The sequence below is a fragment of the Phycodurus eques genome, chromosome 8 (assembly GCF_024500275.1).
Source record: "Phycodurus eques isolate BA_2022a chromosome 8, UOR_Pequ_1.1, whole genome shotgun sequence".
NCBI classification, from domain to species: Eukaryota; Metazoa; Chordata; class Actinopteri; order Syngnathiformes; family Syngnathidae; genus Phycodurus; species Phycodurus eques.
Window position 1 is genome coordinate 21,103,923 of NC_084532.1, and position 11,876 is coordinate 21,115,798.

General features: G+C 44.2%; 1 protein-coding gene across 1 annotated transcript in view; it reads right to left on the reverse strand.

Annotated features, from left to right (window-relative positions):
• Positions 1 to 495: 495 nt before the first annotated feature.
• The window catches only part of zbtb7a (zinc finger and BTB domain containing 7a), a 26,627-nt gene continuing 15,246 nt past the window's right edge, over positions 496 to 11,876 (reverse strand). Inside the window, exons 3-4 of the mRNA XM_061683884.1 lie at positions 10,293 to 11,173; positions 496 to 7,985 (exon numbers count right to left, since the gene is read on the reverse strand). Coding sequence (XP_061539868.1) covers positions 7,559 to 7,985; positions 10,293 to 11,173 — 1,308 coding nt within the window. The 3' untranslated portion in view covers positions 496 to 7,558. The remainder of the gene's footprint in view (positions 7,986 to 10,292; positions 11,174 to 11,876) is intronic.

Consider the following 11,876-nt stretch of genomic DNA (forward strand, 5'->3'; position numbering starts at 1 on the left):
TGGATGTATGGAAGATAATGATTAACAATAACCATATACTCATAATCTGTTATTGTTATCATATATAACAATAACAGATTTAACAATATATTTAATCTCTTGTACAAATAGACCTTCATACTTGGAGCGGTTTCTAATACATGTGTTCACGTGTTATTTAAAACTAACCTGATTGGAGTCATTCTAATTGAAGGTGATCTCACTTCTAGGACCGTGTCCAGGAGAATCCAACAGGTGCTTCTTGCCTTTTTGTGTTTGTTTGGGACGCCACCTACAGAATGTTCCGGTAATGGCAAAGAGGATTTTTCTAATGTGGAATATGTGCCTTGTCTCAATAAAATATTAATTACAGGTAAGTCGACTCAAGCAAACAACCTTTGCAACCATTGTTTTTCTTTTAATAGAAATATTTGTATATTCTTTAAACCAGACAACCAGATGGCAGACATTTTTGGATATATTTAAAAAAAAAAAAAGAAAAAAAAAAAAAAGACAACATGGAATTATATGATTTTTGAGTGTGTGGATGTAGTGGTCTCATATACATAGTTTTTTTTTCTTTTCTCATCACCAGAAAGTGCAAATTCTCCCCAAAACAATTCAACTGCTTGCAGCTTCATAAACAAGTGGAGCAAACTAAGAAAACACGAGTCACAAAGCAAACAAACTACACGTCGTCACTTGAAAAATTTAACTTTTTTTTTTTTTTTTTCTCAATCCTTTTGTCATACATTTAGATCCAGATATTTAGCGTGGTCATGTATTTTGGTGCCTGATGTGACTCGTGTTTGTTTACAATTTAACATCCCAGTTTGTGTTGGTAAATGAGACACTTAATAGGCCACTTTAGAAACCTCACTGACGATGCTTGAAATAAATAGTAGCCTACTATCTAGATTTGTCTCCCAGGTTATTGTCCTTTCTTCCCACTGGACTGCAATAACATTGTGCTGATTTGCAAAAAAAAAAGCGCCCAAAGATGGATACCTGATCCAGCCTTGACCTACACAACAGGGGTGGGGAACCTTTTTCCTTAAGACTGAGGTTTTATTTCCTTTTATGGCGGGCTGCATCGAATGCTCTGGCGGACAGTAGGTCACCCACCCCTATACTACATTCAGCACAGCTTCGAAAGAGTCCCCCGAAATGAGAACCAATCACATTTCTCCCTGCTAAGCAAGCAAGTGAAGGGCAATAGCCAATAAGGCGTCCATCTTCCACGCTACAATTCAAGTGCATTTTCTCACGATGGGAATTGAAATTGCATCACCCAGGCAACCAGAAAGCAAAAAGGAAATCATCAAAACACAATGGAGGATGGCCTTTTTATCGCAAAGTGCTAACGTTTACAATCGCAGAAGCTGAGAGGGGAAAAAAAAAAAAAAAAAAAAGCAACGCCGTCACATGCACGGAATATGAAGGGGGAATCACAGTATGAAGTTATGGAATGTTTGCTTTCAGTGGCTGCACAACGCAGGCCTGGTGCTACTCTTCAAAACAATGAGACTGACTAAAGAGACAGACGGCTCCCTTCTACAAGGTACCAAATCAGTATCACGCTTCACAATGAGCCCAGCCCTCCTTTTTCTTGTGTCTGCTAATTAGCGAGGGAACATCTACAGCATGGTATGACACACATAACGAAGAAAGCCGATGCATAGCAGTGTTCGTTTCCACCTGAGAAGTACTTGCAAAAGAGGCAAAAGGAGACCCGAAATATTCTGCATCTTCTGGACGTTTTGGCCACGCCTTTCCAAAAACTACACAAGCTACCCCGTCCCTGAAAACATCACAACCCATCCCCCTACCCCCTTACCCCTGTAATGGCTCTTTCTACAATCTTTGTATGCTCAGAGCCAGGAGGTACAAATGATCCACACTTCCCCCGGGAGCAGCCCATCCTTCGTTAAGACCAGAGGATGGCCCTTTTTTTTTTCTTTTTTTTTTTTTTTAAAAAAGAACTGAGGATGGCCCACCTTTTCCTATGACATGGGACAGCCCATTGTCACTTAGGAGCCGGGCACACCCCTGCGCATGACAGCAGGCCACTTTTTTCTGAAATGGGGGCGGCCCTCCTTTTCTTATGAACTACAGGGCACCCACCACCTCACATCGCCAAAACCTGGGGGCAGCACTTCTATTGTAGGACCTGATAACAGCCCACCTTGAACTAAGGGCAGTCCATTTTCCGTTTGAACCTGAGAGCAGACCCCCATAACGTAAGACCTATGGGTGGCACGCCATTCCTTCCGATCTGATGGCAGAGTCCCTACTATTAAGACCCATGGGCAGTGCACCTTTTCTTAGAGCTTGATGGTATGGGACATGGCCGCAGCCCAGCTAAGAACTGCTGGCGCCCCACCTTTCCTCAGATCTGGGGTTAGCCCAACTTTCATTAGGACCAAGGGCGGCAGACCTTGCGTTAGAAACTGGGAGAAGTCCACCGTTTGTTAGGTAGTGCCACAAGCACACTGCGTTGAGGGCCATGCTGCATATCCAGCCAGATGGGAAAAATTCCAATCATCTGCTACAAAAGCACACCGGCGACAAGAGTCCCAGTCCCTCCTAGCTTCTGATGCCACTAAACTCATTAACAGTCACTTCATCTCTCCTTTAAAAAGAAGAAACATCTTTATCATGGTTGTTGGTCTTGTTTTATGGCTTTCTCAGATATAATCAGCAAAAAATCTTTGATAAAAGAGTAAGACAGAAACAGAAGTCAAGGTCCATTTGGAAAAACACAAGAATCAGACAAGGGGGGAGCCACTGCAGAACTCTTGGGAGTTTAGCGGCAAACAAGGTAAGAATAAAAATAATAAATTAATTCAAGTAAAGCTTAAACATCTGCACGATTAGCGTCAGCTCATAAGAGTTTGGTCTGAAAAACACGGGGCAGAGGAAAACAAAACACAAAACAAGGTGTTCTGTGGTAAAAGCACAAGGCGTGGGTTTGGTCAAAGAGGGCCCACGTAAGGCTCACCTGGCGGGAGTGAGCCGGAGCTCCACATTGCAAGATCGCACAAAAGTCAACACAATCACAGAACCAATGGAACGAATAAACTCGTTTCTTATAATTTAGTAAAAAGTGAAATTTAGTGATTAATTATTCATCAGTTGGACTGAAAATACATCTCATCTGTAAGTATCATATCTTTGTACAATGATCTGATCATAGCAGGACCAACCCACATATTTCTAATGAGCGGCCCAAATTTGTAATCTCTCACAAAACAAAACCACCCAAGTTGGATTCACATGGGTTTCAAACACTAATGATCCAACATTCGATTGGTACATCTTAAACTATCTTAATGTCTTTGTTCTCCTTTGGTATTAGTCAAGGTTGGACGTATACACATATACTATACATGATTACTTCTATTGGGCAGGACCGACCCAAGTCCACACGGAAACCATGTGACCTTTCTGAGGTTGTCTCCCACCAGCAGGACAAGAACATTGACAATTAGTGCAAATGTTTGCGCTACGCTCAGCTAAAGCACCACTTCCAGTGCTAACAGGCTTGAAATCCCAGACAAGACACCCGACCCAGCTATCTGTTTACCCCCACCCTTCCTGGCAATGAGGGCCTGTTAAGACCTCAACCAAATCCAACATTCACGCATACGGGAGCTGCGTTGTAGCGTAACTTCAAGCAAAGTCAGAAAATAATTTACATCCTTAAACCTGTTTCTATTCAGGGAGGCCCAGTTTGGACAAATGATATCCCTTTCACACGGAGCTGGTGCCAGTGCTAGTTCTGTTCTGGTGCTTGGCTTGCATCCGTTTTGGAAGCAGCACGACTATAGTTTGCTGGCTTCTTGCCGTAAGATGGCGGTTGAATGTTTGCTCCAGTGACCTGTGGTCACAACCCCCAGCTCCAAGAACCGGTGATACTTTTGGCTCTTTAGCTTGAAACCAGTACAGGTACCAGCCTAGTATGAGAGAAATATATCAAGTAACATCAGGATGCTTTCACACCGGTAATTTGCTTTCTTGCTCCCTATCAGTTTATGGCTTTGTTTCCCGCTTTCCATCTAAACCGTATTCATGCGAAAGCAAAGCTGTGTTTTGTTTAGGGGTGAAACTGATTTGTTCACTCCCAGTTTCGCTTTTTCCGCACAACCAAAGAGTTTGTTTGAAACTACACAGACCGGTTGATTTGGTCTGCACCCAAGTTCAATCACTTTGTTCACACAAGGAAAACGGATTGCAGTTGATTAAAGCAGACTAAATGTTGCAAGCGTGAAAGCACCCTGAGACTATGTAAAGGTCCAAATATACACAGGTTTAGATGGCTCATAGGTTATTTGGGAACAAAACTGGTTTAGGGTCCATACTACGCGGTACAGACATCAGTTCGCATTTTTTACGAGATCAGGGACTCAAGAGAAATACATAAAACCTACACTCTCAAGGCCCGGACAGCCGCCGACAATGACCAGCGAGGGTAAACCAAGATTTATGCAAATGTGCGCCCAGAGAGCTGTGAAGTAAACAAGCGACTGTCCGATGAGGTGTTTTACAACGTTAGGGGCCCGTTATCATCACACACTTAGGAGGGGAGCCGGGGAACAGATGGAGCAACGTTTGTTTACACCAGCTCGTCCCGAGATCCTCCAGTCCACCAGACAGTAATGCATGCTTGCGCGCGCACGCACGCACACACACACACACGCGCGCACACACACACGCACGCACGCACACACACACGCACGCACACACACAAAACACACAACACCCTCCCTCTACCTTAAGACATTTAGACAGCTAACTTCAAGTGCAATCAGTTAAATTAACTCATCTTTTACCAGGCCTTTCTTCTAGAGCACTAATTTCTTTCCCGTTTGGCAGCTTGTTGTCAACCCTAAAAACAAAACAAGGAAAATGAGCATTTTTTTTTACCACCACTGAGAGAAGAAAGGGCCGATCTCATTTGCAACTTTTTTTTTTTCTCAAAAGTACCCGTTTTGTTGACAAAAGTGCCCTTGTTGTAACAAAGTGCTTTCAGAAACTGTCTCGTTCTGATTAAGGTGCAATTCAGGACAGGAGGCGTACAGGAGAGATGGTCTTGTATCAGGCTGGGAGGGGCTCTCGGTTTGGAAAGTTTTGGGGATATTCCAAGTAGGGATGGGCAAAAAAATTGATTGGCGTTAACAAATCTGTGAAAACGGTGTGCAGTACTGTACTGCTGAATCAGGCTCAACTAATCTGTGGTCTAAAGATGAAAAACATGACGTCGCCTATGGGAAGTCAAGCTCCGTCAACTCCTCTGTATGCAGAAACAGGAGTTCAAAACATTCACGTAGAACAAAATAATTAATTGATGGTTAATTTTTGCATTAGTCGATTGAAGCAATCTATTTAAATGCCCATCCCTAATTCAAAGATCAGTGAACTCAGAATGATTCCTTTCTCATGTCTTGGGCTTGTTTCCACCAAGCAGTACAATTTGGTTTTCGTCAGTGTTCCCACTGTAAAGGTTCTCTAAGTATCGGACCTGTATTGTTCACCACCTATTTGCCAGCAGGGAAACTCAGAAGCTACGTTGCTTTGTAGAGTGGAGTTTAAGCCACACCTGTTTGCTGATTGGTCGAGAGACGATTGTTCGCCTTCCCCCGTGTTACATTACAATGTAAGAATACAGAGAGAGGAATTTACTCCAACCATGTTACGCATTTACGAATAATGTCGCCCCCTACACCGCGCAATGGCAACCCAAGTCTGATCAGCATTTACCAGTCCAAACTATACCGCAGTGGAGCGAAATGGACTGCTGGGTGGAAACGTGGATTTTAGGAGAGAGAGTGAAGTGCGCTGAGGCTGGCAGCTCAAGGTGCATGTTTGAACAGGCTGGGGCTGACTCACACACATGATGATGTGGCCAGAGGGACCCTGGCTGCCACGCACACACACACACACACACAGACATATGCATGCACCCACGGTAACACCAAGCTCTATTATAATCATATCCCTTAAGGGCATTAGAGGACCACAGAGAGGGGGAGAGGGGGCGAGAGAGAGAGAGAGAGAGAGAGAGAGAGAGAGAGAGAGAGAGAGAGAGAGAGAGAGAGAGAGAGAGAGGCCTGATCTGATCCCCCACCCTCCTCCTGCATGGAAACGTGGCTGAGCTGGGGGGGATTATTTTTTTGGAATGCAACAGACATGGCGAGGTCCCCCTCCCCTCTCGCGAACCAGCTGCAGCTGGACTCCTATTTGGCCTGCTGACTTGGACAGGTATTTACCGCTTTCTACATCGCCCAGGTTGTGTGGTCCCAAAAAGGAAAACTATTTAAACAAAAGAAGAAGAAAACAATTATCTTCCTTTAAATATACCCGCGCCCCTTTTACTATTGGATGTCTTCCCTTAAGCTGTGCAAACAAAGAAAAAGAGGTGCTCATCTTTTCTCTTCAACATTCTCATTTGGGTTCCCTGTCGTGCCTTAAACCTGCACCCTGTCAAACAAGGACACACTGCACAAAGTGAAGCACATTCACTCAATCATTTCCAATGCTCATCATTTTTAGGCAGGAACTGTCAAGTGTTTTTCTTCCCCCTCAGGTGACCCATGCTATCGCTCAACAAACATTCATACGGGTTTGCCAACGCTGTAAGAAATAAGACATCCAGCCCACGAGGAGAAGCCAGAACAGTTAACAGGGATGTCATATCGCCCCATGCTGTATATACATGTATACAATTATAAAGTGTCAAGTACCCAGTCAACAAAAAAAAAAAAAAGACCAAAAGATTAAGACAGAAAAACTTAAATTGCAGGGGTGTGAGGGCAGTGGTAGCGTTTTAAAAACACAGAGCCTCGTACTCCCTTGTCCTGCAATCCTCGAGCCTCCACCCATGTGGATTCGACTCATTCGCAAAGATAAACAATCGATTCTCCCAATGTATTTATATATGTTTTTTTTTATCGAGTAAGTAACACTTCAATCAAACCCTTGTCTATTCTTTCTGGAGCATTTGGAGAGTGAGCGAGCGAGCAAGCTGTTGCATCACAAATGTGGTGAGTTTCCTTGCATATGCCATATTATGGCAACGTTGTTTCTATGGTAACTGTACATCTCTAGACCTGCAAAAGAATAAAAAAGGAAAAAAAAGCTGTTTTCTCATGGAAAGATTTGTCCTCGCTTCACCCGTACGGCAGCCGGAAGGAGCTCAGACACCTTTGCTCAGAGCTCGACCGATAATAAAAACCTAAAGTCAACTGCATAGTTTCTTAGTGTCCTTTATACATTATGCCAATGTATAAAACCCCCTATTATTATTGATAAGAAAGGCCCAGAAAGTGGACATTGTGGGTGCGTGATTTGAAGCGTTCTTTGCTCTTTAAACCGACTCAAGTGCTTTCACGTCGTACTTTTTTTTCTCCAAAGTAAAAGAAAGAAAGAACTGTGAAGATTAACATTTTTGTGACACCCTGATTTGGTTTATAGAGCAATAGTTGTTGTTTTTACATATATATTCTTTAAAGTCTGTTTTTTCCTCCTCTGTGTGGACAGGCGGAGCAGAGTGATGTTTGTGAGGGTGTCCATCAAATTCTTAAGTGTTTGTCTCATGGTCCGGCCCTCTTGCTAGCTGTGGGCTGTGTGCGAGGGGCCCCTCCACCTCAGACTTGAGAGCTTCCGAGAGCTGCCGTCCCTTGATGATGTGAGGCTCCAGGCCAGTGTCTGAGCCGGGGCTCAGCAGGCCCAACGGGGCATCCAGGAGCCCAGGCTCTCTCACCCGAGGCTTTCGGCCTCGGCGAGACGGGATGCCGTTGCAGCCGTCCTTCTTGAGGTGGCGGTGCAGATGGTCGGAGCGTACGAAAGTCTTAAAGCAGCTGGAGCACTGGTAGGGGCGCAGGCCAGTGTGAACGCGCATGTGGTTCTTCAGGTCATAGTTGTGAGCGAAGGCCGCCCCACATTGCGTACAAAGGTAAGGCTTCTCTCCCGTATGCTTCCGCATGTGAACCTTGAGCTTGTCCTGCCTTGAAGGAAGAGAGGGGGAAGAAGGACATTCGAATAAATACTAATTCAATCCACCTGAGAAACATCAAAACATTAATTCTTACAAGGTCAGCTAAGTACACTGTGAATGGCTTTATTTTCTGTTTAATGGCCGAGCATTTGGCTCATGTCCAGTGGTCCCACACCCTCATTTGTGAGGTCAACCAGGTCAACTGAAGCAAAACCATAAAGTCTGTATCTTTATCTGTGTAATTGCACTCAAGAGCGCAACTGTGGCCTGACAATAAAGCTCAACGTTCACTGTGTTACCTGGCATTTTTGTTAATGGTTCTTTCTCAACTTTTCTGGGAGGAAAGCACTGCAGTCAATTGACAGGGAATAAGACACAAGATACCATTTAAAAAACAAACAAAAAAAACGACCATTTGTCAATGCAGTTAGCAGTAATGGCAATTCATTCAATAACATTTTGCATCCTAAATCCCCACAACCTGTACTTGTATGGTAATTATTGAATTGAATGTAGAAAATCACCAAAGAACACTACTACCAAAGTGGAACCTCCAAAATCCTAAATAATCCACTCCAGCATAAAATTTTCCTATGACTTTTTCTTTTCCGTTCCAGGGTTATACTTTTCAGGTAACACTAATATTTTTAAGTGTCTTGGGGTAAAAAGAAGATAACCACTGTTAATAATGACACCTAGTAATAATAAAATACTCACACGAAGATATTGGCGCATCTTAGCCATTATGTGGAATTTATCTTTGACTATTATACAGAACCCAGAAAAGCGGAATATAGTACAATATAGGATGTGTTTGGTTTACGACGGAGTTCTGTTCAATCAGGGGTGACGTAAACTGAATTTGTACGTAATTTGGACTGCACCCTAGTCTATCACTAACCTACACTAAAGCAGTAGTAAAGTCATGAGAGTAAATATTTGTATGAGAAATCCTTGTCACGTGATGATTTCTCACGCCGTATGCAAGCTAGTGTAATGGCCGCTGTTTGTAACCTTGAAACCTCATATGTTGAGATCATTGTAAATTCTTGTATTGCAGTACCAGTGTGTACTTTTTACTGTGAACACAGCTTCCTGCAACCAGCCAATTACATGACATTTTTGGCAGCATCTGGTGTAACGTGTAAAATACTTGTAGCACAGCGAGAATAACACTCAACACAACAGGGCGGAGGAAGTCTAGCATTTTAACACCTACAGTATGTCCTGTCATTGTGGAATTCCGTTTCACAGGCGTTGCCCAGCTCTGATACTACCTCCAAGGTGTAATTTTCCCAGACTTTGTCAATGTCATTTATACAGAATGGTGACAAAAAGAAAAGCCGTGAAGATGCCAGCTTCAACTAAACTTTATCAGGACATCTTCATCTGGCTCTTGTACCTCCCTCCCCCATTTGACAACAAAGAATTTAAACGGATTAACTCTCATACTAAACAGGGAGCCAACCATTTGCGCACACTGTACTCTAAATCTAAGATGACCAGGTGTAAAAACACGTTAACACCAACACTGCGAAATGTATTATTTATTATTTGATTTATTACCATTTGCAGCACTTCTAACCATGATCAAACAGGATTAAGATTTAAAATAGCCCACTTCCCACTCCCGATCAAATTTAACTAGGAGGCCAATTCAGTTCACATTGGTCTCTCCTACGTCCCCTGACACGAGAAGGTGGAGGTATTTAAGCCCCACTGCATCTATTAAAAGCACTAGTGCTCTGATTGATTAATTACAGGAGGGATTCCAAGGAAAAGTAGGGCTCCTTAATACAGGGAAATCACTCAACCTGTCTTTCTTAACTCTGGTCACATTTATCTGAGCGGCATAAGTCAGATTTCATTAGAGAGGTAAAGAAGTGACAAAGCAAGAGGGGGTGTATAACTACTCTGCTGTGGGCAATAATCAACACAGGTAAAGATCAAAAGTTCAAATGGCTGCATTGAAGCACACAGAGCACAAACCAGGGCCTGTAACCCCCCTTCTATATCAGAGCTTTACAGCAGCCCTCCACAAGATAACACCAGCAAGGCCACAGCCTTCTTTTATAGGACCCCTGCGCTACAAGTCCAGGTGAGCATAACAATAAAAGCAATTTTTATCACCATGTTGGAGATGGAATATTTAGATGCTAAGCGATGCAAAAATAAACATTGTGTTGGCCCCTTAATGCAAAGCCTAAATCATCCTACTCTTGACTTTGCAGACGCATCCCACTTGCTAGGTGCTCTGCCAAGTCCAAAAGTGTTAGTACACGTGACACGGAGCAGTGGCTTCATTAATTGGGCTTACCTGGTAAAGCGCACTTTGCAGATGGTGCACTCATAGGGTTTCTCCCCCGTGTGTGTTCGGATGTGGCGGGGTAGCTTGCCTGCTCCTTGAATGACCTTGGAGCATATGGGGCATTTCTGAAAGGCCTTCGAGCGCATCTTCCTCTCCCCGCCGCCTCCGCCGCTCCCGCTGCCCCTCTCGCCGACACCCCTCACCCCTCTGCTGACTCTGTCGTGGCCGCTGTTGCCCCGTGACAACCACAGTGACGGCACACCCGGCGTTAGAGCAGCAGTAGGCGTGTCCTCAAGCTGAGTGCTGTTGAAGTAATTGTAGTAAAATTCCATATCCGGGTCATCCCCGTCGTCCGGATCCTCCCCGGCAGCCCCACGCTGCTTCTGCCTCTCGATGGAGTCCATCATCTGCTGCAAGAGGGCACTAGCCGAGCCCCTCTCCCTCGCCATCAGCTGCAGGGCGCCGTCTTCCGTCTCTGGCCTGTCATGCCCCGGCCGAGCCTCAGGGGGGAGGTAGAAGTGCCCGTTCTGGGAGGGCGGGTAGTAAAATGACCCGAGGCTTATTCCGTTGCCCTGCACCGCTTCCCCGTCCTCATCATCCTCTTCCTCCTCTTCTTCCTCTTCTGGCTCGTGGGTGGGGGCCTGGGCCAAAGCAAGGGCAAGGGGGGAGTAGTACTCACCGGGGCCACCGGGTGCACCGTTGGTGGGGGTCCCGCCGTGGTTAAAGTGCAGGTGTGAGGGCGGGTCCCTGAGCTCTGGCGTGCTGCAGCTGCTGCTCCAGTGCGCCCCTCTCTGGAAGTACTCTAGGAACTCCTGGGCCATAACCTGGTTTCCCTGCTCGCTTCCTTCTCTCCCCCTCAAATCATCCTCGTTTCTTTGCTCACTGCCCGTCTGGAGAAGCATCAGGAGGGAGACAGATTTAAGCTTCATATATTTTGTGCGTGTGTGTGTATAATAATAATTATACATTTAATATTATATTATATATCAGGGATCTACACTAACTATTGCACTGGTAGCACAAGTGCTACCAACTTTTTCAGTTGGTCTGTCCCTTCCAGTTGTCAAGGTTATGATTTGGTCACACCCTTTTTTGGAGAGGTACAGCAGGCCCGTGCATATTTTATATATATATAATCACAAAAACCGTATAAGTTGTATTTGAAATCATGGCTAAACAATAATGAATTGTTAACACAATGCCTACCTGACCAAAACTAGTCATGATGAAAATTGTCTGGAATGCTAATCACCTGCCAAAACTGTCATGCCAATTACAAAATATGTTGTATTTTAACATTTGTGTATGAACTGTTGTTTAAACAACAACACATTTACATGAATACAAATAATTATGTAAACTGTCCAATGAAATTCACAGTCTCGAGCCTTGTATATAAATACAGTATCCCCAATACTTCCTTTACACAAATGAGTACATTCCTTGTGGCATTTTAGAGCATATGGGCTGGGGGTCATTGTATTGAGCGCAACAGTGTATAAGCCCTAACCACAAAATAATAAAAAAAAAAAAAAAAACTTTTTTCACACGAAGGCCCCTGTAGTTTATAAGCCACACATATTATTACGTAAG